This window comes from Pinus tabuliformis, chromosome 6 (genome assembly GCF_031772625.1).
Source record: "Pinus tabuliformis cultivar Carrire ecotype Pingquan chromosome 6, CPIR1, whole genome shotgun sequence".
Lineage (NCBI taxonomy): Eukaryota > Viridiplantae > Streptophyta > Pinopsida > Pinales > Pinaceae > Pinus > Pinus tabuliformis.
Genome location: NC_142292.1, coordinates 1,492,477,266 through 1,492,503,978, shown reverse-complemented (window position 1 = coordinate 1,492,503,978; position 26,713 = coordinate 1,492,477,266). Strand labels below are relative to the sequence as shown.

The window sequence follows — 26,713 nt, the reverse complement described above, 5'->3', positions numbered from 1 at the left end:
GACCTTCTTCTTGACTTCTTTGCTGACTATGTAAACCCTACTGCAGAGCCCTTAATATCAGTCACATGTGTGAGTACAAATAACCAAAAACAGTGCCAAACTAGTTCATATTTCCTTCCTTCTTCCCATGTTGGATGAGAGGCTACTAATTCTCTTTCTCACACTTTTTGTTGTACTTCAGACCCAAGACCGAAAATTTGTGTCTAGAATGGAATTTGGGCTACCAATAAATAACTTTTTTCTAAGCATAATGAGCTGACATGTCCATTAAGTAGGTTATATACTCCATTTTGTAGCCGACTTCAAGGAGAGTTTTTGTGCTTGGTCTTGGAGGGCTTACATACTTATTAAATGACTCATACAAGATGTAACATGCCCAAGAAGGGTCCTTCATACATGACATTGACTCAATTTAACTTTATGATCAATATTAGGGACTCACAATGGGAGTCATACTAAAAATAAAATTCCTTGCTCATGAAACCCATGAGACAAGCATTACAATAATAATTTTATTTTTCCTCTTTTCTTCAATTACATAAAATCATAATTACACATGTGATTATAAAGACCGAACCTAGTTACTTTTCAACAATCTTTATCAAGATTCGAAAGCTTTTCAAAATTTCTTAACCTTCAAGAAAATGGTAGAGGAGTTTTATAATGACAACAAAGAAAGAAATGAGTTGTGAAAGAAGATGAAGATAATGGAAGGCAAAAAGGAAAAGCTCCAAAATAGACTCCAAGAACTGGAGGGGATTAACTTACCCCTTAGAGTGGATAATTTCAAGTTGAGCAAATTGCTTGAAGGCGCAAAGGACAAGAAATGGAAAATATATCTTTAGTTACCAAATTCTCTTGAAGAGAAAATTGGCAAATGTTTGGACACCGAAGCAATAAAATGTCCTTCCTAAACTAGATAGGTTTGTGGTCATGGCGAGTATACATGATATGGACTTTATCACGATAATACTGATGGTTGCACCCTTTTCAAGCTGAAGAACACTTCCTATGTGCAACACGACAAGAGTGGTTTTATTGAATCTTCATCTATTTATTCGTCTACAACACAAAAGGAAGAAGAAATCATTAAAGTTTGAGCAAATGACCAAGGGATAGAGGAGGTAAAAAGCACTTCATTTTCTATATCTTATGATAATGACGATGACACACCTTTTGCAGCTTTCGAGATGCATATGAAGGGGATTGGTATGAAGTTTTTAACCAAGATTGGTTACAATGGAAGGGGCCTTGGAGTCAATGGTTAAGTCATCATCAATCCTATTGAGGTGACAAGACAATCTCAGAATGAAGGATTGGGATATACACATGAAGAAATTGGAGAATGCTTCAAATTTGTTGAAGTAAGAAAATCATCAAATATTGAGTTTGTGTCAAAGGGACTCTTGCAAATTAATTATGCATCCAATCATAATCATAATGATGGTGATAAGTTGTCTCCACCAAGAGTTGAGCGCTTCAAAAGAAAAGCCAGATCGAATTCTCCTCGTTAAAGTCTCAATCTAAAGGATAAGGGAAAAAGGTACAAGTCTCATGAATACTTTTTTGATGATCATTTAAATAGGAAGATATAATATATGTTTGATTGTACCTTTTGTCATAAAGCTGATCATTGTGTGGCTAAGTGCCAAGAGCATAAGGCAATGGTCCACAAAATGAATATGTTTCTTGTGACGCAATGAGAGAACCCTCTTGCAGGTTTAAATGACATTTTGCCCGGCCCGCCCTCCCTCCGCCCCCAAAAAAATACGTGTTGTTGTACCCGTTGTACCCATTGCAGAAGGAATGGGCACCAAATCGAGATGGTTGGGATCTGCATTATGGGCTTTGACACGAGCCAAGTAAACAATTTTTGCAAAGATATATGCCAAAGGAATTTGCAAAAAGAGAACATGTGGTTTCTATTTCAGAAACAAAACATGACGAAATCAAATTAAAACAAGATCCTATTACATGGATTGGTAAGAATTTCTATATAATTGAAATTTTCTCACTATAGTAGCTTCTAGAAATGCGGATGTATGTGTGTGCAAGTTGTGGAATTCATTGGAGTGAACCTTTATCGGGAAAATTTGTTGTTCTCATGGAAAGAATGAGAAAAACCATGTAAGAAACCTACTTACCAAATTCGCTCGTATTGCAAAAAAAAAAATTTGGCAATTCGATTGGTATTTCGAATAGTTCGGCAAAAATTCGATTCGGTGAGGTAAGTAATTTATCGTAGATCAGGTTCAGAGTTTATGGGATATCCACATGCGTAGAGCGGTGGTCAAGCAGGTTTTGTATATATGATGTATATGTTTTTCTGTTTTAGATTTGGATGATTCAGACTATCTGTATCTATTGTTAGCATAGGTTTCTGGGCATTTTATTTGCTCTCAAACCAAATCATGATATGTATTGAAGATCTTTATATTTTCTTAATATAAATCTATAATGGTTTTTTTCTCTGAAAAAAAAGAGCAGTGGCCGCTAAAACCAAAATAAATGGCAACACTATAATAATTTTTTGTCTCTGGGGTTTAGAAAGTTTAGAAATTTCACTGTTTCATCTAAGGGTTTGAAAGATGAGAAGGCAAAAAAAAATCTGGGTGGTGAAGTTAGAAAGCTGAAAAGGCAAGAAAAGGAAAAAAATTGGGCAATGAAGTAAGCAAATTCCATATGTAATTTTAGATATCTTTATACTATAAGAAATTTTATATATTTTTAGTATTTAATTTTTAAATATATATTTTTTAATAAATAAATTTAGATAGATTTTAAAAATAAGAAGTGATTTTAGGTTAAAGTTTGGAAAATAGGATAAGTTTTTGAGGGAGTAGTGAAGGGTGAAGAGTGTTTGTTTTTGGTATTGTAATTTTAGAAATTATTTAAACTTGAAAATTAATAAAAAGAATGAGCAGAAGCAATTGCTGCTATATAAAAAAATTACGTATTTTTTTAATGTTTAAGATATATAATATCTATGTTTTTTCAAAATTTTATCTTATCCTATTGAATTTGAATTCCAACTTCACAACTATAGTAAAAACTAAATTGATCTCAAAATTATACTAATAGCTGGTTTTTATTTCAGCCCTAGATGTTGTTGTCAATGCTAGTTATATTGCTCATGGAAACGTTGTTCTTATATATCGACCTCAAAAGCTTGGCACCATAGGAATGGAAGCTTTGCACAGACGTGGTGAATATATTGTTGCAACATCGATTGCATATCTACCATGAAAAATCTGGCGAAAATAATAAAGATTCTCAGCTGAAGGTGGCATCAATCATTTTGTAATGAATTTTGAGATTTGATGCTAACTGGTTCTAATGTCATTGTAAGAATCCAAATAGTATTGGTGGTTCGGTTCATAGGTGACCACCTAACACAACCACTCGGTATGGTTTCTGGCTGAATGCGAACATCCATCCAATGGCGAACATAAAGCGGAAACAGAAAGGTATAGTCTAAGATTGTTTCAATTGCTATATTGATTGGTGTAGATAAAATCCACTGTCCGTTTCTTGCAGTGAATAGACTCCTTCCAAACATGGCACCAGCTGATGAGTACCCAGCAGTACCAAGAGCATAATGTCTTCGTGTAGCTGGATTATTTTTCTGACGTATGGTTGTAGCTGGAGTGCACTACTTGCACATGGATATTAATAAATAATTTATTTTTGTAGTGAGGCTTTTGTGATCTATTATTAAGTTAAAGAGAGATTTTTAGGCGTAAATCACAAGATATTTCATTGGGATTTAGGCAAAAAAATCTCTCATTAATTTATTTTTATTTTTATTTTTAATACCATATATAACTTGTGGCAAATCCTTACCAATTTGGTCCCACGGTTGCTGATCCTCAGGGTCATTGCCACTTGCAGTATTATAATGGTGGAGGCTAGGCTGTATACGACATCTATTATGCACAGGGAGATAATCCACATACGATGGCAAAAGTTAATGAACATGGTGGTTACAAAATTCATGGGATTTTACAACGGTTGATGTGGATAAATCCTTGACAAGTGGTCACAGATTTTACGATGCCGAAATATCCAGATATGTTGGCTAATTCCAGCATCGATCTCAGATATGGTGGAGTTAGTTGTGTGGAAGGCTGCGCTGGAAATGCATGGAGCTACATGCATGCTTGGAATTTCACACTGGAGAGCGTAGGGATTGTTGAGGAAGCATTTATCCATTATTTCTGCCCATCGAAACAATGTAAATTTGTTCCTGTTTGAAGTATGCTCATCAGAGATGAATACAATGTTGGCTGATAGGGATACTGGTCATAATGGTCGTTGACAGAGCTCAGCCAAAGAATTTTGGGATGACCATGGCGGTTTATTCGGCCATATTTTATGCTCTTAATTAATGGAGATTTCGTGAATTGCTACACTTGAAACGGTTGACAGATCAAGCAAGAATTTGCAGGTTTTTCAATGGTAATTACATTTGGAGGCTCGAGAATTTGTAAAAAAATTGCCAGTTTTGGTACATGCCAATTTCTGTTATGGAGGACATGATCGTGATGAATCAGTCTATTTAGCGACTGATGAAGTTCTATGCTGCTTGGTTACTTTCATGGAAAGTAAATTTAGAAACTAAGATCATAGTTAAAGGTGTCTGGTTCTGTACACACTTCGGAAAAAAATCGATTTTTTTTTTGAGTTGACAAGTCGTGCAGTTTTCTAGCAAATGAATAATTGCACTTATATACTGTACGTAATTTGCTAGGTTAAACTAGCCTATATTTTTTCCATTATGGTCATTATTGGTAGTTACCTAGCGTTGATGACTGTTATATTTTTCTGGCGCGTTTCCAAGATATATTTTTTCCCTCTTTTGAAAGGATATTAATCATGCTAAACATTGGTGAAACATACTACTCAAAATTGCAAGGTGAAACGTAATATGGCGGACCAACACATTGATGTGCGCACGTGAACAAAGCCAGGTTTAATGGTGCAAGTACTAGAGCCTCGTAAAGGAATTAGAAATGAAGAATGTGAAGTTCTTAAATCAGTTTTATTTCGATCAACCTTCCTGACCTTGGGTTTCAACTCTTATTTGAGCTTTTTTTACCATTGTGACGCCCAAGGTTTTGGATACAATATGCGAAGTCTTTGCAGCTTTACATGATGCATGAACCAACTTATCCTAGGATTTATAATATAGTTGGCTTCAATTGAATTGCAGTCACATTTTCAAAGTGACATGCTGCGGAAAGTTGCAAATAAGGGCAGAGTTGTAGGTCATTGCTCGAGAAGAGAAAGAAGAGCAGATTTTTCGTCTCTATAATCGAATTGTATCTAATTCTGCAAAAAATCAATAACCTGATATCAAAATCAATTTCAACTTTTTGAACTTTTAGTGGACCAAAAGCTCTCCTTAGTGGAGAGGTATGATCCAGGGATATGTGGAAGGAATTAATTCCAACTACCCATATTATTACAGTGGCTAGAATTCAATAAATGTTTTAAATGGAGTTTATAGAATTCATTGACAAAATGGACAAACTTCCTGAAGAAGCCACCGCCCCATCTAACTCCAAAAAATCTCTGTCCTGTATAAATATCTATTCAATCAGCAAATGAAAGCAAGTTCCAAGTTCAAAGTTCTGTGTTTAAGTGTTTGAGTCTGTGCTCTCTGATTTGGTATCGGAGCCTCGTTCAATGTTGAGCGTTGAGAGGGTGAGGTGTGAGGTCTCTGTGTGAGCTTTTGTAAGAAAACTGTATGTTGAAAATTTGGAATTTTCCTGCTGAGGAGTGTTGCAGAGTGACCGTGTGCCACACATTAAGTTGCAGAGCTTCAGTGTTGAAGAGTGACTGTGTGGAGGAAATTAAGTTGCATAGCCTCCGTGTTGCAGATTAGGTTGCAGAGCGTACGTGTTGCAAAGTGACCGGAAGTTTGTGAGAGAAAGGCCCTGTGAGGACAAACAGAGTGTGATACAGAAAGCCGCTCGCTGAAGGCCCTGGGGATTTCCCAGAAGGAGCTGCGAAGTGCTGGTAACAGAGGGCGCTGGTCTGAGGGTGAAGCCTGGGTTCGATTGAGAAAAGAGGCCTTCGTTTCTGCTAGTATCAATTTTTTTGGTGGCATATATTTTGTGAATATAACCAAAAAAAAATTTGTAGTGTATTTTTTTTTTAAAGAAAAAGATAGCCTACTGTTCGAAAAAGAGAATATTTTATGAGAACCACGGTCTGATTATAAACATGTTTGGACTACCACTTCCAAAACCGTTGATTTTTTTTTAGAAGACTCTTGTTCAAAGATTGAAGTAACGCAGGTCAATATCACGCTTTGTGTTTTTTTTCATTAAGGAATAAAATAATATATATGAATTTGAAAAAAAAAAAAAAAAAGAGAAGGCAGCCATATATTGGATAAAATTATATTCTTGAGGGTTTATATTTGTAAAAATAAAATAAAAAAATTGGTGATCAGTATTTAAGGATTTATGGATTTATAAGCCTATTAACAATGGTAATATATTCGCTGAATGTTATATATCTGATTCTAACAAGTTAGATGGCGAAAATTATGCAAATTGGAAGTTTAAGTTGCACACTTTGATGGAAGGCAACAATACATGGGCAATTGTGTCTGGAGTTGAAGTTAAGCCAGTGTCCCCTCAAGCCACAGATGCTGCAATTCAAGATTGGGAGCGACGGGAAAATAGAGCAAAGGTGCTTCTGCGGATAACGGTTAAGGACAACATTATTCTACACATTAGAGAGTGCAAAACATCCAAAGAGACATGGGACACTCTCAAAAATTTGTATGAGACGAAGACTACAAATCGAATATTGTATTTAAAGAGTAAGCTTCTTTCAATTAAGATGGAAGAAAATGAAAGCATTAGTGATTTCATTTCTAGAATTACAGATCTAAAGGATAAACTAGGTGACATTGGTGAATCAGTATCTAGTACAGACTTGGTTACTGTGACATTAAGTGGAATGCTTGATGAATATCAAATGTTTATAACTAGTCTTTCAGCTAGAGAGAAGGCTCCTACTTTTGATGAGTTGGCAGGTATACTTATGTAGGAAGAAGAGCGGAGAAGAAGCATTAAACAAAATTCTCCTAATTCAGATTTAGCATTGATGGCCAAAGGGAAGAAGTCCTTCAAAGGTAAATAGTGGGAGAAAAATAAAGGCAAAAAGCCACAGGTAAAATCATTTCTAGGTATCCCTTTACCAAGGACAAATGCCAAATCCAGTAGAGATGATGTGTGTTATTACTGTGGAAAACCTGGCCATTTTGCTAAGAATTGGATGAAAAGGAGGTCTGATCAATTTAAATAAAGAAGGAATTCAGGAAATTATGTTGATAGAAATGAAGCAATTAGTCAAGATGTTAGCAATCTTAAATTGTTTGTGTCCAATGTTGCTTTATCAGTAGAAACTGATGATGATAATGCTTGGTTTATAGATTCTGGTGCATCAATCCATATGTCATGCAAAATAAATTGGTTTGATACTTATCATGAGATTAATAAGGGAGGACACATTTATTTAGAAGATAATAGATCACATGCAATTAAAGGATATGGTAATATAAGTGTTATGATGCCTAATGGACAAGAAAAATAAATTCAAAATGTGGTGTATGTTCCTGGATTAAAGAAGAACTTAATATTAGTCTCTACTATCACAGATCAACATTTAAAAGTTGAATTTGTGAAATCACATTGTTTGGTAAAGGATGTGCAGGACAACTACAAGGTTGTTGCAAAAGGAATGAGAGTTGGAGGCTTATACAAGTTGGATGTAATGAAGAATGGGCATCAAGCTTTGGCATCAACAGTCATGTCAACTATAGAGCTTTGGCATCAAAGGTATGGGCACTTAAATCATAATGACCTAATGTTACTACAAAAGAAATTGATAGTAGAAGGTCTTCCAATTATTAAGGGTGAACACTTTGAATGTGAAGGTTGTGCACTAGGAAAACAACATAGGGAAGAATTTCCTGTGCATGAAAATAGAAGAAAATGTGAAATACTTGAACTGGTGCATACTGATGTATGTGGTCGAATGCAAACTAAGTCACCTGGTGGAGCATATTACTTCCTTATATTTATTGATGATAGCACTAGATACATCTGGGTATACTTTATAAGAAACAAAAGTGACGTGTTTGAATACTTTAAAGAATTCAAGAGTATGGTTGAAAAGCAAACAGGAAAGAACATTAAAATTCTTCAATCAGAGAAAGGTGGTGAATACACTTCAGGAGCTTTTATCAAATATTCCAAACAAAATGGAATTATACAACAATTTACAGTGCCACATACACCTCAACAAAATGGAGTAGCTGAAAGAAATAATAGAACATTAGTTGAATGTGCTCGAAGTATGATAAAAAGTAAAGGACTTTCTAATAGTTTTTGGGCTGAAGCCACTAATATAGCTGTATATCTTAAAAATAGAAGCCCTACTAAGTATCTTAAGCACAAAACGCCATTTGAAGCATTTTATGGTTTTAAACCTAAAGTTAATCATTTAAGGATATTTGGATGCAAGGCCTTTGCTCATATTCCTAAAGATGATAGGAGAAACTTAGATGCCAAAGCCATCAAATGTATTTTTATTGGATATTGCGCTGATCAAAAAGCATATAAAATGTATGATCCAAGTACTCAGAAGGTCTTTGCAAGTAGAGATGTTATATTTCATGAGCATGTAGATAAACAAATAAATGAAGATGAACATAATACAAGGAAGTCTTCTTATGAAAACTTTAAGGAAGAAGAAGTTGAAGAATCAACCCAAGAACTAGAACACATGGACATTCCAAAAGACCCATCAAGGGATCAAAGTCCACAAAGAAGTGATAAAGGAACTCCACAAAGAAGAAAAGGAGAAGGTACTCCACAAAGTAATGAACCTCTAAAAAGGTCAACACGATAGATTCAAGCCCCCATCAAGTATAAAGATTATGCCTTAATGTCTCAAGTAATTGCTGTTTTTGAGCCCTTAAATTATGAGCAAGCTAAAAATCATAAAGAATGGATGGAAGCTATGAAAGAAGAATATGATTCTATAATGAAAAATGAAACTTGGGAATTAATAGAATTACCTGAAAATAAAGTCTCCATAGGATCAAAATGGTTGTACAAGACAAAATTTAATGTAGATGGTAGCATAGACAAGTATAAGGCAAGATTGGTTGCAAAAGGTTATTCACAAAAAGAAGGTATAGATTATGAAGATACCTTTGCTCCGGTTTCAAAAATGAATACAATTAGAATAATGATAACATTAGAAACTAAATATGATTGGAAGCTACATCAATTAGATGTAAAGTTAGCTTTTCTAAATGGTGACTTAAAGGAAGAAATTTATCTTGTTCAAACAGAAGGATTTGTAAAGAAGGGTCAAGAACATCTTGTATGCAAGTTAAAAAAGGCCTTATATGGACTAAAGCAGGCCCCTGGATATTAGTATGAGAAAATCGACAAATTTTTCTTCCAGCAAGGATTTAAAAGGAGTAAAAATGATCCTAATTTGTATGTCAAGACAAATAGAAATGGGGATATAGTATTACTTTCTATATATGTTGATGATCTAATAATAATAGAAAGTGCTAATAAATTAATCAAAGATATAAAAATAAAGTTATCACAGGAATTCGAGATGAAGGATCTTGGTGAAATGCACTATTGTCTAGGTCTTGAAGTATGGAGAAATGATGGAAGAACCATAATCACACGAAGCAAATATACAAATGAAGTACTAAAGAGATTTTCATATGAATGAATGTAAAGCAATGAGTACTCCATAGGAACAAAATATCAAATTAAGAAGTGATGATGGAACAAAAGAGGTGAATGGAACATTGTATCAACAATTAGTGGGAAGTTTGAATTATCTCACTACCACCAGACCAGACATTGCTTATGCAGTAAGCATACTTAGTCAATTCATGACTAAACCTCATGAAAGCCATTGGATAGTTGCAAAAAGGGTCCTTCGATACTTAAAGGGAACTATCAATTTTGGTATTGAATATACTAATGCTTGTAATGTTGAATTGACAGATCATTCTAATTCTGACTGGGCTAGAAATCCAGATGATAGGAAATCTACCACTGGATACGTCTTCAACATAGGATCGAGAGCTATATCATGGAGCAGTAAGAAACAGGAAACAATTTCCTTGTCATCAACTGAAGTAGAATATAAAGCATTATGTAGTGGCACCTGTGAGGCTATATGGCTCAGAAGAATAATTGAAGATGTTGGTGAAGGTCAACAAGAACCTACAGTGATCAGATGTGACAATCAAAGCACCATCAAACTGGGGAACAATCCTGTATGTCATGAAAGGTCAAAGCATATAGACACACAATATCATTTTGTAAGAGAAAAGGTCCAATCAAAAGAAATTTCTCTAATGTACTATAATACAAATGAGAATGTAGCTGACATATTCACTAAGCCTCTTGCGAAGGCAAAATTTGAGTTTTGTAGAAGTAAGTTATGTATTGTAGAAAATCAAAATTATATTGTAAGCCTAGCTAAGACTTAGACCAATAAGCATATCAATTAAGAGTATGTTTAACAGTGTCTTATATATTTGTCATATGGTTGGAATTAAGGGGGAGTGTTGGAAGGAACTAATTCCAACTACCCACATTATTACAGCGGCTAGAATTCAACAGATGTTTTAAATGGAGTTTCTAGAATTCATTGACAAAATGGGAAAGCTTCCTGAAGAAGCCACCGCCCCATCGAACTCCATAAAGATCTATGTCCTGTATAAATATCTGTTCAATCAACAAATGAAGGCAAGTTCCAAGTTTGAAGTTCTATGTTTAAGTGTTTGAGTCTATGCTCTTTGATTGGATCTTGACATAATTTTTTCCAAAGAGTACTATGCCAAAAAAAAAATGAAAGGGAGATTGGTTAAGGGGAAATTATTTAAATTTCATGATTAATATTTCTTATCAGCATATTTCCATTTAACTTTTGTAAAAATATAAATTGATTTTGTGAGAAAATCCACCTCATAATTTTAACGAGGAGTTGAGTATCTCATGGGATTTCCTCCTATCCCTTGAGTTTTGGATAAGGGCCATGATTGGTAGATTTGAGAGATTTACTCCTCAAGAATGTCATGGGTCTTTTTCTAGTGGATCTAAAGAGTGATTCTCTCATTGGAATGTGGATCTGAGGAGATATCCTCTCCTTTGTTTAGGGATATTTGAAAGCTATAAATCGCTCTTATGTACTCTTTGGAAAGGGGATTAGATTGGAGAGATTGTTTGAGACAGTTTTTAGAGAGTTAGTCTTGTTTAGAGACCCTTGAGAGCTCAAGAGAGGAGGTCTTTCATAGGTGGTGAAGAAATGTATGCAGTGTGTTGGCCTTGAAAGATTGTTTGTAGTAGAATGCATTTTTGGAAGTCAGTCCTTTTTGTAAAGCATTGTATACATTCATCCTCTTTTGAAGAAGGAAATAAAGTGATTCGACCTTTGGAGACGAATTTGGAGATGTAGCTAAGTGGAAGAGTTGGGTGGTTGAACTCCGTTATCATCTTCGTCTTTGATGATTCATGTTTTCTCTTATTCATGGCTTGTTCACGTTTTTATTATACCTCTTACGTTACAAGTTTATGTGGAAATTTCACTTTTATGTGACAAATGTAACTTATATCTCACAAATCCTTACAATAGTGTAAAGGATTTTGTTGCAATTTTTATGCTCAGATTAAGCCTTAACCCTCCTAAGAACTCATTAAGCTAATAAAGTGTTCTTAAGTACAAAAATGAAGGTTTATTGTAGCCTTTATGTGCATAGGAGTGGTTAGATAGGCCTTATGTTTTAACTATTTGGGGGGCCTATCATACCCTCTTAATAGAATTGTTGTTCACCCTTTGAGTGAATTACCCTTCCTTCCCCCACTACTCTTCCTTATACATTTCTTTGACAACCTATTTAACATCCCGTGTTGAGCTAGAGGTGGCTATGTCTGCTAGGTGGAATCTTACATTCTCTTCAATGTATTGGTATTCCATGGACTCCTCTTCCTGATTCTAATGCTTGGATCCTTAGAAGTGGGAGTTGACTAAACTTAAGCCTAATCCATTAGGCTCCAAGCCTTTAAATAATCCTCTTATAAAAAGAAGTCTTGGCAAGTGTAGCTTGTAATCTAGCAAGAGAATGGTATTCTCTAATTTTCATGTTGCGGGGCAGTGCTTTCTCCTTTGGAAAGCTTACGATATTTCATTACCCAATAATTTCAAGATATCTTCAAAGTTTAGGATGGCCTTCACTTCCGTCTACTTGTAAACTTCCAATACTTTAGGATCTTCTCCTAGGATTGCATAAGTGCAAGTGAGGATTGATGGATTTGGATATTTGTGTCTAATCCACAATGGCTCTATCAGCTCCCCATCCATGGTCCTTTTTACTTCTTCAACCATGACCTGCTCATGACTTAGACAATATACTAGGTCCAATAAATGTGCATCTCCTAGATATGGGTTTGGGTCTCTAGAGATGGTTCCCTTATATGCAATCATGTTTATCTATAATCAGCTCTTCTAGGAATAATGAGTATGCCTACCTTAGACAATATACTAGGTCCAATAAATGTGCATCTCCTAGATATGGGTTTGGGTCTCCTTCTATGCAATCATGTTTATTTATAATCACCTCTTCCAAGAATAATGTGTATGCCTACCTTAGACAATATACTAGGTCCAATAAATGTGCATATTGTAGATATGGGTTTGGGTCTTCTATGGAATCATGTTTATATATAATTAGCTCTATGCAATCATGTTTATCTACAATCAGCTCTTCCACGAATAATGAGTATGCCTGCCTTAGACAATACACTAGGTCTAATAAATGTGCATCTCCTAGATATGGGTTTGGGTCTCCAGAGATGGTTCCCTTCTATGCAATCACGCTTATCTATAATCATCTCTTTTAGGAATAATGAGTATGTCTGCCTTAGACAATATACTAGGTCCAATAAATGTGCATCTCCTAGATATGGGTTCGAGTCTCCTTCTATGCAATCATGTTTATTTATAATCAGCTCTTCTAGGAATAATGAGTATGCCTACGTTAGACAATATACTAGGTCCAATAAATGTGCATATCATAGATATGGGTTTGGGTCTTCTATGCAAACATGTTTATCTATAATTAGCTCTATGCAATCATGTTTATCTACAATCAGCGCTTCCACGAATAATGAGTATGCCTGCCTTAGACAATATACTAGGTCCAATAAATGTGCATCTCCTAGATATGGGTTTGGGTCTCCAAAGATGGTTCCCTTCCATGCAATCATGTTTATCTATAATCAGCTCTTCCAGGAATAATGAGTGTGCCTTTATATGGTTCCCTTCTATGCAATCATCTTTATCTATAATCAGCTCTTCCAGGAATAATGAGTATGCCTTTAAATGTACCTCTAAAGAGAGGTGGGCTATGGTGCCTATAATTGTTTCCAAAGTTGCAGCCAAAATAATTTTATATGTTCCATTTATCTATGTTTGGCATAAACTTAAGCCAATTCATCACAACATAATTCTTAACCATTAAGTGCATTCGTGAGGAGACCCACATTAAAGTGAAAATAAATTCACCTTATTAATGCGGGATAATTTCCATGAGGATCTTAATCCTAGCTTTGTTGTTCTTGTCAAAATTTTCCTGTTGGTCAATGTTAGAACCAGTTTCAATACCTCATATTAAGCGATAGAGGCTATTATGATTAGTAGTGTAAAGGATTGACCTTTTTCTCATCATGGATCCATGTTGACAATAAGTTTGGTAGAAGCATCTACAAAATTTGGTTGTGTTTTGGATCTGTTTTTGTGGGCTTTAGTATTGGGGATGAATGTGAATAAAAGAGTTTCAAAAACCCACTTAACATCGAATGCAAATTTTGTGGAAGACGGTGCACAATGTTAATAAAAGCCATTTCACAGTTGAATTCATTAACATCAAGCGTGGTAGATTTAATTCGTTAAAGTGCTCTTATAGCTGTGGCTATATTTCTTGAGCAAAATAATGAAGCACACGAACCTCGTGTAGGTAGCTTCATGTGTCAACTTGAGAAGATAAAACCACAATTTCAATATGTAATGTCTTGAATTCCTTTCTCACAAAAACAGTGGATGTGGTGGCTTTTGCATTAAATGCACAGAATGGAAAATGTTAGATGTCAAATGTCAGTATGGAAGGGCCATGGGATTCAAGAAATACTCATGAATTTATCTAAAAATATAGTCGGTCGTTTTCAGAAATTGAAAGCTAGCAATATATCAAGAAAATCGAGAACTTCAAAGGACTTGCAGGAAGCATCAAATTTCATGTTAAATCGAGCCTAAGCAAATGCAGTGGGAGAACACTAACTGAAAGTTGTTGATATTTCAGTGAATCTTATTTAATTCTATTTTGAGAAATCAATTCCATCATTTTAGGAAATAGATTCAACCTTCCAACCAACAAATTGAAGGGTGCAGATCTCTAAAATAAATTAAATTAAGAAGTTACAAAATATAGGTAGAAGATCCAACATTCTCAGGCATCAATTAAGCATTCAGAAGCATATATACAACAATGGTAAATGGAGTGGGAAAAATAGTTTTGGCAATGGCACTTGTGTTCTTTATGAGAAACCTGTGGGGCCATTCATTTGAAGATACCTAAGGTCATTGTAAATTTCTAATAAATTCACCTCTTATTGTAAGAGGGTCTTGTTCTCTTTCTTCTAATGGATTCACCTCTTATTGTAAGAGGGTGTTGTTCTCTTTCTTCTAATGGATTCACCTCTCATTATAAGAGGGTCTTGTTCTCTTTCCTTTTCTATATTAAGGTTCTTCAATTTCCATTTTTGTTGTTTCAATATGTGTGCGCGCACGTACACATCTGTAAGCTACTTTTCGAATGTCAGGTAGCTCATTCATTTTGCCATGAATAGTTGTTGGCATTTATGATTTACAAGTTTTATTTTGATGCCCAGTAGTGCATTTTTCTTCATCATAAGAATACAATGATTATCTTACTAAATGCTCTGTACAAAATGAATCGTTCTTCTATTTTCTTCCACCTCCCATTATGAATTTGAATTCCATTAGAAAGTGATCATATGTGTATAATAAGCGCTATATAACTATTGCATCGACAAGTTTAAAAATAAATTTTAGACACAGTTGAGACACGGAGAAACCTAAGGCTATTGAGAAAGGACATGAAAGATTGTGAAAACTTGATAAAAATGTAAGTTTAAGTGGGGAACACAGCTTAGCACTCAGATGGTAGGTTTGGGTATGTAACAAATATAATGATATTATTGATATATATTAAATGAAATCTAATAGATGTAATGGTAGTTATGATAATTTTAGGTAGTTATTTCTGAAAAGAGAGTTTATGAATACCTTTTAGGATGTGACTTTCTCTTAGCTTTCCAAGTGGCATTACAGGCATTCTAATATCGAATTCCTTCAGTGCAGCGCTGAAAACATGAATATCATATATCTTATTAATATGTTAGGAATGAAATCGGCATAAAAAATTATATAATTTGCTGGTAAAAATTGATAAACATCATAACTTCAAGATAAGTGAAATCATATCAATTAATTAAATTATAATTTTATATTAAATATTTATTATTAATAATATTAATTATAAAAAATAATATATCAATTATAATTTTATGTTAAATATTTATTATTAATAATATTAATTATAAAAAATATACAAATTATATGTTTAAACAAGATTTTTAAATATAAAAATTTATTTTCATTTTGTTATGGAGATTTTTAATTTTTAATTTATTTTTTCTACAATATTATAGATCAATATTATCCATTATTCATACTATTATCTAAAAACAATAATTTAATAATTTAAATTTAAATAATTTAGATTCATATAATTTTTAATTAATTTATTTATTTAAAATAATTAAAAACTTAACTACTTTAAAATCAATTTAAATTAAATTTTCATTAGATAAGTAATGCTAAAAATATTCCAAAATATCATATAAAAGTTCAATTCATAACTAACCCTTATTCCAAAACAAACAGTTTTATCGAATCATCTCTGATTACCAATATAAAGTATGTCACCTGTATATCTTGGGATCAAAAAGCATATTCATAAGGTCTAGCACCCGCTGATCAAGCTTGCTTCGTGCTGTCCACTGACTAATGGTTGCTGCTTCTGGTTCGTCAACTCGGTAATCCTAAACAAATGTCGACAAAATTAGTATTCTAATTAAAGGAACCGTTGAACTTACGCAAATACAAAACCATTTACAACGACAAGAGGTGGTGCATTCATACCAGATCCAGAAGAAAATACTTGTCAGCCTTCTTCTCAAAAGTGCCTTTGTTTACCAAGTCTTCCCATTTATTTCCTGTATATTGAAGAAACAATTTTTTGAATAAAGTAACTGCCGCGGATTTTGGCATCTTTTCCAATTTCTGACGCACAACCCGATCGTTACCAACTCGGTCCCACTTGCGGAAAACGTGATAGACAGGCGTACTGTTATCCTCAATGATTTGAAGTATATAATAACTTTGAAACACAAATCCAAAACATGTTAGCTTAAACTCAAACTTTCTAAACAAATTCCTATGGGTTAAAGATTTTATGGATTATCAAACTGAATAGAATGCATCGCATAGAAGACTGAAATTCAGGACTAAAGCCCACGATTTACATAACTAAAAAATTGCAAGATATGTTAGACGAAGCATCAAATCAGGCGTTTATTCTACACTTCATACATAATATCGTGGACACTATTGGAATCTCTAGACATATTTGCAATAATCGAGCAATCAAAGTGTTTGTGAGATAACCATGAGCAAATATCTGCATATCTACTCACCATGTTTTTAGAACTGTGGTGCAAGAAAACGTTAAGATATCATCGACATCGGATCACACACATAAATTTATTTTTTGACTGAAGCATTAATATTCAAAACTTAACTTGATCATAAATCAATTTAATTTGTAAAGTCAACTAACAATTAAATCTTTGGTAAATAAATGTTAAGGTACTAGGTTGAATTTCATTCGTCAGAGATAATTTGATACAATTATTATTGCGTTCACTATGGATTGTTTCGGGCTTTTACATTTCCATAACTTGTCTATGATATTTTCATGTAATGTATTTTATTTAAGAACATGGTGATTTCATTGTAAAATGTTTTTGGATTTAATAATAACACATATATTATTAGGAGCTTGTTTTATCTCAGGGTTTGCAAGTTAACTTAGGTTGTCCATGTGTTGTTGTCTTTATGTGTTGCTATCATGTTTTTATTTCTCCTTCCTTTTTATAACATTGGTATCACAACATGGATGACATAGTGCTTGCAGATATGTAGAAGATTAAGACTCGATCATTGCTTGAATGTTTGGACTTGAAAGCTGGGAATTTGTTGGTAAAATGTGATCTAAAGCACAAATCATGGTAGATTAGATTAAAAACAAAGAATCAAATGAAAATGGTAGTAATGATGATTAATGGTCATGATGAGGGCACTTCTATGGATGAGATTCCCCAAGGTCAAAAGGAGACTAAACGCTGCATTGGAGGAACAATAGGAAATGGTGTGCAAATGCATTTTGAATCCCAAATATTGGAGCCTAATAATTGGTTTGCTATTTGTTGGGATGGATGTGTGTAAGATCATATTTAAGAGTTGAGCTGATGAGAGATTGTGTGGATATAGCGAGTGAAAATGATGTTAGAGGGCCAATTCGAAGTGAGATGAGCACAATACATTATTTTTTAGTGGAGGTTAAGGAGTATATGCAAATTACATATTGGCATGGGATGGGGATATAGCGAGAGAGAGATTGCATAGCTAGATGAATAAGAGAAGGTAAATGAAGTTGATGGTGTTGAGGCATGGTGAAGAAGCTAGCATGTTATGGGTAGTTGTAGTAGTGCATGAAAACCATATAGGTTTTTTATTCAAGTTATAAAACCCAACCATAGGAAGTTTTTATTCCCAAGTTTGTTCAAACAATTGTTATTCAAGCATACGTGTTGTAATGCAATAGCACATGAAGTCACCCCTTTGACACATAGAGAGGGCGGAGGATCAAGTTGTGGAATGACTAACTTGAATAGGTATGAGGTTGGTAAATGTGCTAGTATGCTAGCTCGAGTTTAATTTGTTGTAACACATGTTATTTAGCCATAAACATTGTTGTGCAATGGTGCACGGAGTTATGTATCAACAAACTATGGAATGAACCACTTGCATAGGTACAAAGGTGACACATGTACTTTTATGTTAGCTTTAGGGGGGGATGAGAGATGTTGGGATGTGAAATGGTTGATGAAACATGTAAAACAAAAAGTGCCCTAACAAACTAGTGGCAGCTAGTTCCCAATGTATTATGGTGGATGGTAACTTTTTTATATGGACTTCAACAAAAATATTAGGACCAAGTTAAAGTCCCCATATCAAGTTTAATAGGGGAATTATTAAGGTACTTAGGGTAAACTTGACTGGATCATCAAGTTAATTTGATAGTCATTTACTGCCTCTAGATTTTGACAACCCATGGTTTTGTATATAGTATTTACATGTAATGTGGTCTATTTAAGGACATGATGACTCCATTGTAAGATGCCCTTCAACCACATAATAATAATAGATTTATTGTTAGAGTCTTTTCTCGAGGAGTTTCTAGGTTAACTTATTGTATCCATAGATTATTTCCTTTATGTATTACTATTATATTTTTATTTATTTCTCTTTATTTAACAAAAACCTAGAAAAATTTTATAATTATAATACATCATATCGTAATATTATTTAAACTTATCATAAATTTTTTAGTATCTATTCATCCTAACAAGACGTGAATTACAATTTAAAGATATTTCAATATTAATCAAATAGAATTACAATTTAACAATATTTAAATAGTATTATTGTAAGACTATCTAGAGTACATGTACCTCAGGGAAGTAGGCAAGAACCTAGCTATAGGTGTACACCCTATACGCACATCCTACCACAAAGCTTAAAATTCTTGGAAAATAATTGCCATGATAGTATTTTATCAAATTTATACTCAACATATGGATATTGGATTAGGCTTTATTCTCTAACCTTGAGTTCTAGTATTATTTCTCTTATGATGCACATGAGAATGTGATGCAACTAGTAAATAAAAGTTCAAATCTAATTGAGAAATTTAGTGCTGGAGAGTTAAAGATAAGTTGAAGAAAGAAAATTTGCGGATTCAGGATAACAAGAACAAATTTCAGGATCAAAAGAAATGAGGGAAGACCAAAATTTCACTTCAAAATGCATAATTTTCATATAAATGTTAAAATAGTTGGAACATAAACCTTCTCTTGTTGGACTATGTAACTCTTACTTGTCCTAAATTTGATCATATTTGTGGTTTTTTGTTTTTGTTCATGATTAGGTACAATTCATCTCCATGTAGAGAGTATGTTCCTGGTCTCTAGGAGGGTTTCAGGTCTCAAAGGAACATAAACCTTTTCTTGTTAGAGTATGTAACTCTTACTTGTCCTAAGTGTGATCATATTTGTGGATTTTTGTTATTGTTCATGATTAGGTTTACTTCATCTCCACGTAGAGAGTATGTTCCTGGTCTCTTGGAGAGTTTTAGGACTAACTAGATTTGAGAGATTCTAGATGATTCCTAGGTTGTCGTGTGATTGAGATATTATCTCAATTGGTTTATTGTGTGATCAAGATAATTTTTTTATATTAAACTATAATTCATGTATTTATATGTATCATTAATGTAGAGAGTATTCAAAACAATTTTAGTGTGTAATAACATTTACTCTCCCACATTCTAGCATGGTATCAAATTGGGACTAGCCCTGACTCCTTCAGCGGGAGCCCATGAACATGTGGAGAGTATGGTAGACATTCATTGTGAATATTGATTTTGGTTTGTCCATCAAATATGTAAATAGAATATTTGTTGTCAAAGTGAGACCTGTGAGACATATGCAGTGCAGATTTGTTAGAGAGCATTGTAAAAGACATTGTTGCTAGTGATTGAAGTAAGAGCCTTGTGAGAAAGGACCCATGTGTTGAGTAAGGACACATGATCAATGTCATACCAATGATTTTCTAGGAGGGTTCATTGGCAAAGGATCATAATAACCATGAGAGTTGGGCCTAAATTTTATTCACTAACACAACAAACTCAACACCAACTATGGTTTGCATAGTCTTGAGGTGATGGGGGGAGGGGGCTATGTGATTACATTCATAGTGTGTGAGGCCCAATGTTTGGTGGATAAGAAACTATCTATATCAGATATCATGGAAAATATCTTCAAACTAGCATCGATAAAGGTGAAAATCCATTCAAGGCATGGGAAATATATGGGTTTATGAATCTAGTACTTATGGTTATTCATGGTTCAATTCCAATAGGAATAGTCGTCCACCAAGTTGAGAATGTGTCTAACTATAATAGATGACAAGAGAATTAAACACGGTATATGGGTAGCTTCTGTGGGGAGTGAAAATACTTAAGGAATTGAACAAGAGATTAGCTACTTGAGAGAGATTCCATGGAAGTATAATAATTTGATCTACTATAGAAAGTAGGTGAAGGAGGGGAGTTTGTGTTCTAATATACATAGAAAGAAATGTCAACATTTTTTCTTTTTGAGCCATGAAATATGAATCCCATGTGGAGAAGTCTACCAAGTGGGAGAGAAATTTTGATTAAGGATGATAGGTTTTGAAGTAGGGACATGAACAAATATAAAGAGGAGGTAACGATGCCAATTGTCAAGGGAATGCATTCTTAGATTCCTCAGGAAGAGGCCATGGTGAAGGGAGTTTATATTTTCCATAATGCCTTATAATTGTAAATGGGAGCATGCAAGGACGAATAGAGAACCTTTTGCAACATGAGTCATGGTGACTGAATGTCTACTTCTATGAAAATTTGGAAAAAAATGACATCAAAAAATTAAGTTAAACTAGTAGAGACACATGATAGTCTCTTCCTTGTGAGCCTATTTGATTTCCAGGTGGTCATCTTCTGATTCATCAGCTACAAATTGGATGCATATAGTCCTCAAGCTTCGAGATCAACAAAGGACTATTTTCTATTGAAATGACTTCAGAATCCATCAAGTAGTTATTTTTTGAGTTGGTTTAATGGTGTAGGCTTTTAGTATTAAAAACCTATCCATGTGAGATAGGTTGATCATTTTCTTTCTAATGATCATATTACCTACTTGGCATGTTGATTGGAAGCAATACTCACTCTGGCATCCAAACACAAGGGGTTTCAAATGATTACAATGTGGTTTGGTTTAATAATGATGGTTAGCCTATAGGTCACTATGAAATATATGGGTAGATGAGGAAAATGTATTTTTAAATCCTTGCAATATCTAAAATTTCTTTTTGTTCGTGTCTTGGAATCAATGGTTTATGAAAAATAATTGTGTGCATCCTATCTAACTCAATATGAAGTGTAGTGGTTTTGTTACAATTAGCTACTATAGGAAAGTCCAGGTGAATTTTGAAACAACAACTAAGCTAAGAAAAGAGGAAAATATTGAAGGTGTTGCAAGGAAAATGATAACATTAAAGTGTAGATCCATTGAATATATGAGGAAAATTTGTACAACATGGGAGAGGCTATAATCATCTCTTGTTGATGATTTGTATTTCTATATGGATAATGGAATAATAATTCCTAAGTATACATAGTAATGTGTATTGTGATTGGAAGGGAGTTTTGTTCTGTGAGTGTATTATGTTTTGCTTATTGAACTATTCTTCGAATGGCACACTATAATTCCTTATTGGTAGGTGTAGAGAATGTAATACTGAGATGGATAAATCATGTATCATGACTATTTTCCTAGATAACTAGTGAGCACCATAGTTGGGTACCTAGGTGTCTTGGTAGAAGGAATTATGTCCATAGTGTTTCTCAATATTTACAGTCAAAATGATGTTAGAAATTGGAGTAAAATGAGTTTCGAGTCAACTAGAAGTATCATAGTTATAGATGGTTTCTAGTTGGTACATGTTTGAGATTAAAATTCTATAGGTAAATGTAGGATAACAAACACTCTTTAAGATGGAAGCAAGTTGCATTAGTGTCACATGAGAAGCCAATAATTGATTGTTGAATGAATTTTTGAAGTGAAATGATGAGTTTGTAGTAGTAATGCTAGATATTGTAGATACAATAAAGAGTTCTTGTGGAAATTAGGTCATAGTGGTCATGGAAGTGTTATGGTGGTGGTAGAGAACAAGTGGTGGTGGATAAATAGATAAGGTAAAATTGCATGAGTTGTTTAAAACAATAACATACTCATGGCTACATTGTAACGTGATCCACACCTTCTAGGTGTAGCAAAACTATTATGTCATGACTTGATTTGATATATTGGTTGTTGTAATTTTTTAAGTGTGTACCTAGTATCTCTGAGGAATTGATTGTGTTGTATGTACCTAAATTTGTGGAACATAAATAAGGGCATATTGATGTAATACCTAGATATGGATGACTACCCCTTTGTCATGCGTCCCTAGTGAATTGGATAAATTATATGGTTTAGTTCAATAACCTCTATTGAGGAGTTATTTAAAACTTAGAAGAGTGGGTCTATATTGGTTGGACACTCTATGAATGGACCATATTGTGGGTTGTAGACTTTGTTATAGATTTCTATAATGCCTAGAGTGGAACATGACACTTGGAGTGGACCATATTGGTTGTATACTTTGGGAGGTGAAATTTTACATTCATGGGGAGCTCATGTAATGGTTAGGTACCCATGCATTCTAGTGGATGGTTGATCCTTTATATGAACATTGAAAATTTGGTGATATTTGCAAGATCAAGATACAAGATTATATAAATAGGATGGAATAGATATGAACTTTTATATTGTGAATATTCTTCAAGTCATAGTGAGGCATTTGTTATAAACTAGAAGATGTTGAAGACCCCAATGGATGATGATTATAACAAGTAGTCACTAAGGAGTAGTGGCAAAGTATGTAACTCCTATTGGTCTTAGGTGTGATTACATATTTTCTTGTTTTTATTATTTTTCATGACTAGGTAGAGTTTATGTCTATATAGAGAGTTTGTTCTTAGTATCTAGAAAGTCATTAGACCTAGCTACATTTGAGAGATTCTCTCTAACTAGATGATTCTTATATTAATGTGTGGTTGAAACATTATCTCAACAAATTTATTTTTCAATAAAAATAGTTTGTCTATCTTAAATTATCATTCATGTAATTATATATATCATTACATTATATTCATTAATATAGAAAGTGTTCAACACAATTTTGTAGAAAGTGTTCAACACAATTTTGGTTTGTAATAACATTTATTTTCCCACATTCTAAGATTCCCACGATTTTAAAAGTTGGATCATTGACACTATCCATTCATGGAGAAAGAAAAAACTAAATCAAAACCAAAAAAAATAAAGCAAAGGTTGTCCACTCAAATCAGTCACAACGTAAACACAATACAATTTTTTTGAAAAAATGGAATATAAACACTATATCCTATGGAGAAGAGAGTAAATGGAATCAAAATAGAAATATTTAGACATAGATTTATATAGGAATATTTAAACATAGCTTCATATAGGAGGTTTTGTGAATTAAACATTTATAAGTTAGAAGGTGTAAAATAATTTTATTAATATTTATTAATTATTAAATAATAAATTAATTAAATAATATAATTGGAGGATTTTTTTAGTGTTTAGAAAAGAGGAATTTAAACGTTTATAAACTTTTAGGTGAAATAATTTATTTTTAGTAATGTTTATTCATAATTATATAATAAATAATTATAAGTAAAAAATATAATTAGAATGATTATAGAATAAATATTTATAAGTAAAAAATATAATTAGAATGATTTTAATGTTATTCATAAATATAACAAAATAAAAAGTACAAATGAAACAATAAAATATAGTAACCAAAGAAAAACACATTAGAAAGAGTGAACTAAAAGGATAAACCTCCATCAGAAAGGAGGCCCTACACCATATCAAATGTGGAATTAGAAGAGTACAAGGGTTATTTACATCTTTGTTATGATTCATAGTTTTAAATTAAACATGACAAGCTTTTATACCGTCTTATATGGAAGCATTGGATGGGAAAACCTCATATGATCTTAAGAGAAGTTTTTCAAAATTACTTTAACACATAAATCCAATGAGAAGAGATAGTGACCCGAATGTCACTACTCATATGAGTTGGAGAGAAATAGTGGTATGCAAGGAACTATTGCAATTATAATATCTCATGGAGGTGAGACATTTATCTACTGAATAAGTGGATGTGCGTTATCTCACTTACCCAATTTCATCTATGCCCTTGAAAAGGAAATATACATAGTACATAACAATTTCAATCATTGATATACGCCCAAAAAAGGGTGTAATGAGTCTATTGGTATGGATTTCAAATGGTCCTATAATGTCTCATGTTTATGACTCATAACCTCTCATATGCATATGCTTGATATCTCTAATCAAGATACCAAAGAAATCGAATAGAGGTCCTCTGGATGACTAATTAGTATAAGGAGAAATGATTGCAGGAGATCATCTAGAATCATGAAATGGGAAGAAGTATCTCCCATGTATCTCATGATAAATGGGAAATATAAAGTGTTCCTCAGTGTTGTTCCAGAGATCCCATCATTGACAAGTCCCTTCCAAACACATTATCTAGTGATTTGATTCAACTCATAGCTGATGAGAAAACCCACAAGAGGTAAAGAAGAATATTGAGGACATGCTAATGGTTAATAGAATTAAATGCATTTAAGGAAACATTGAGACCATCCTACAATTATAGAGGTTGCTTGTAATAGAAGTCCATTTAGAACTAATATCCCAAGGAAAGGAATTCATGTGAAACATCTATAGTGATTGCATTCTCAGTGTGGGAAGCCTAATGTTAGGTGGATAACCAATTGTCTGTATTAGATAGGCCAAATGTTAGGTGGATAACTAATTGTCTGTATCAGATATCATGAACAATAGATACAAGCCAACATCAACAAAGGTGAAAATTCATTCAAGGCATGGGAAATATATGGGTTTCTTAATCTAGTGCTCAGGGTTAGCCATGGTCCTATTTTAATAGGACTAGTCATGCATTAGTTTGAGAATCTATCTAGCTATAATATGTGGTAAGAAAATTATCCAGGATATATTGGGTAGCTCCCATGGGGAGTGTAAACACTTGAGGAATTGTGCAATTAGCAAATTGAGAGAGATTCCATGGAAGTAGAATAGCTCGATCTACTATAGAAACGATGTGAAGGAGGGGATTTTGTATGTTAATCCATATAGCAAACAATGTTAGTGTTTTCTTCTTTTCATCCATGCATTATGAATCACATGTGGATAATTCCACTAAGTGTGAGAGAAATGTCGACTAAAGATGACAAGTTGTCAAGTAGGGACATGAATGAAAATAAATAGGAGGTGACGATGCTAATAATCAAGGGAATATGTTCTTAGATTCCTCAATAAGAGGCCATGGGGAAGTGATTTAATAGTTTATAAAATCCCTTACAATGATGGAGGGGAGAATACACAGTTTTTTGGGGAACCTTTGGCAACATATGCAATGTTGGTTGAATGTTACACCTCTATGAAAATATGGAAAAAATGACACTAAAAATTAACTTAAACTAGAAGAGACACGCACTAGTCTCTTCCTTGGTAGCCTTTGTGCTTTCCACGTGGAAAAGTTCCTCTTCGTTGGCTACAAAGTGTATCTACATAGTTCCAAGGGTTTGAGATTAAAAAAATGACTATTTTCTACTAAAATGACTTCATAATGCATCAAGTAGTTATTTTTTAAGTTGGTTTAATGGCGTAGGTTTTGGTATTAAAAACCAATCCATGTGAGGTAGGTTTACCATTTTGTTGTTCATGGCCATATTACCTAGCATGTTGATTAGACGCAATACTCACTTTGACATCCAAACACAAGGGGTTCCACATGATTACAATGTGTTCTGATTTGATAGGTGATGGCTAGCCTATTGGTCATTATGAAATATATCAGTAGAAGGGGAAAATCTATACATTATTATATTATGTTTTGATTTGATAGGTGATGGCTAGCCTATTGGTCATTATGAAATATATTGGTGGAAGGAGAACATGTATTTTTAATTCCTTGTTATTTTAAAGTTTCTTTTTGTTTATGTCTTGGAATGAAAGGATTATGAAAAATAATTGTGTGGATCCTAGCTAACATAATATGAAGAGTAGTGGTTTTGTTAGAATTGGATGCTACAAGAAATTTCAGATGAATTTAAAATAACTACTGAGCTAACAAAAGAGGAAACTATTGAATATTATCCATGGTAAATGATAACATTGAAGTGTAGATCCATTGAATATATGAGGAAAAAGTGTACAACATGGAGAGACTAAACCATCTCTCGTTGATGAATCATAGTTATACATGGATAATGGAATACTCATTCCTATGTCTACATATCAAAGTGTATTATTGATGGAAGGGAGTTATGTACCATGAAGCGTATTATGTTTTGATCCATGAAAAATTTGTCAAATGATGCACTATAAGTTCTCATTGGTATATGTAGAGAATGTAAGACTAATATGGATATATCTGA

General features: G+C 33.5%; 1 protein-coding gene across 1 annotated transcript in view; it reads right to left on the bottom strand.

Annotated features, from left to right (window-relative positions):
- The window catches only part of LOC149264306 (poly [ADP-ribose] polymerase 1-like), a 321,134-nt gene that overhangs the window by 36,850 nt on the left and 257,571 nt on the right, over nucleotides 1–26,713 (bottom strand). Inside the window, exons 11-13 of the mRNA XM_089427902.1 lie at nucleotides 16,345–16,582; nucleotides 16,129–16,244; nucleotides 15,427–15,503 (exon numbers count right to left, since the gene is read on the bottom strand). Coding sequence (XP_089284028.1) covers nucleotides 15,427–15,503; nucleotides 16,129–16,244; nucleotides 16,345–16,582 — 431 coding nt within the window. The remainder of the gene's footprint in view (nucleotides 1–15,426; nucleotides 15,504–16,128; nucleotides 16,245–16,344; nucleotides 16,583–26,713) is intronic.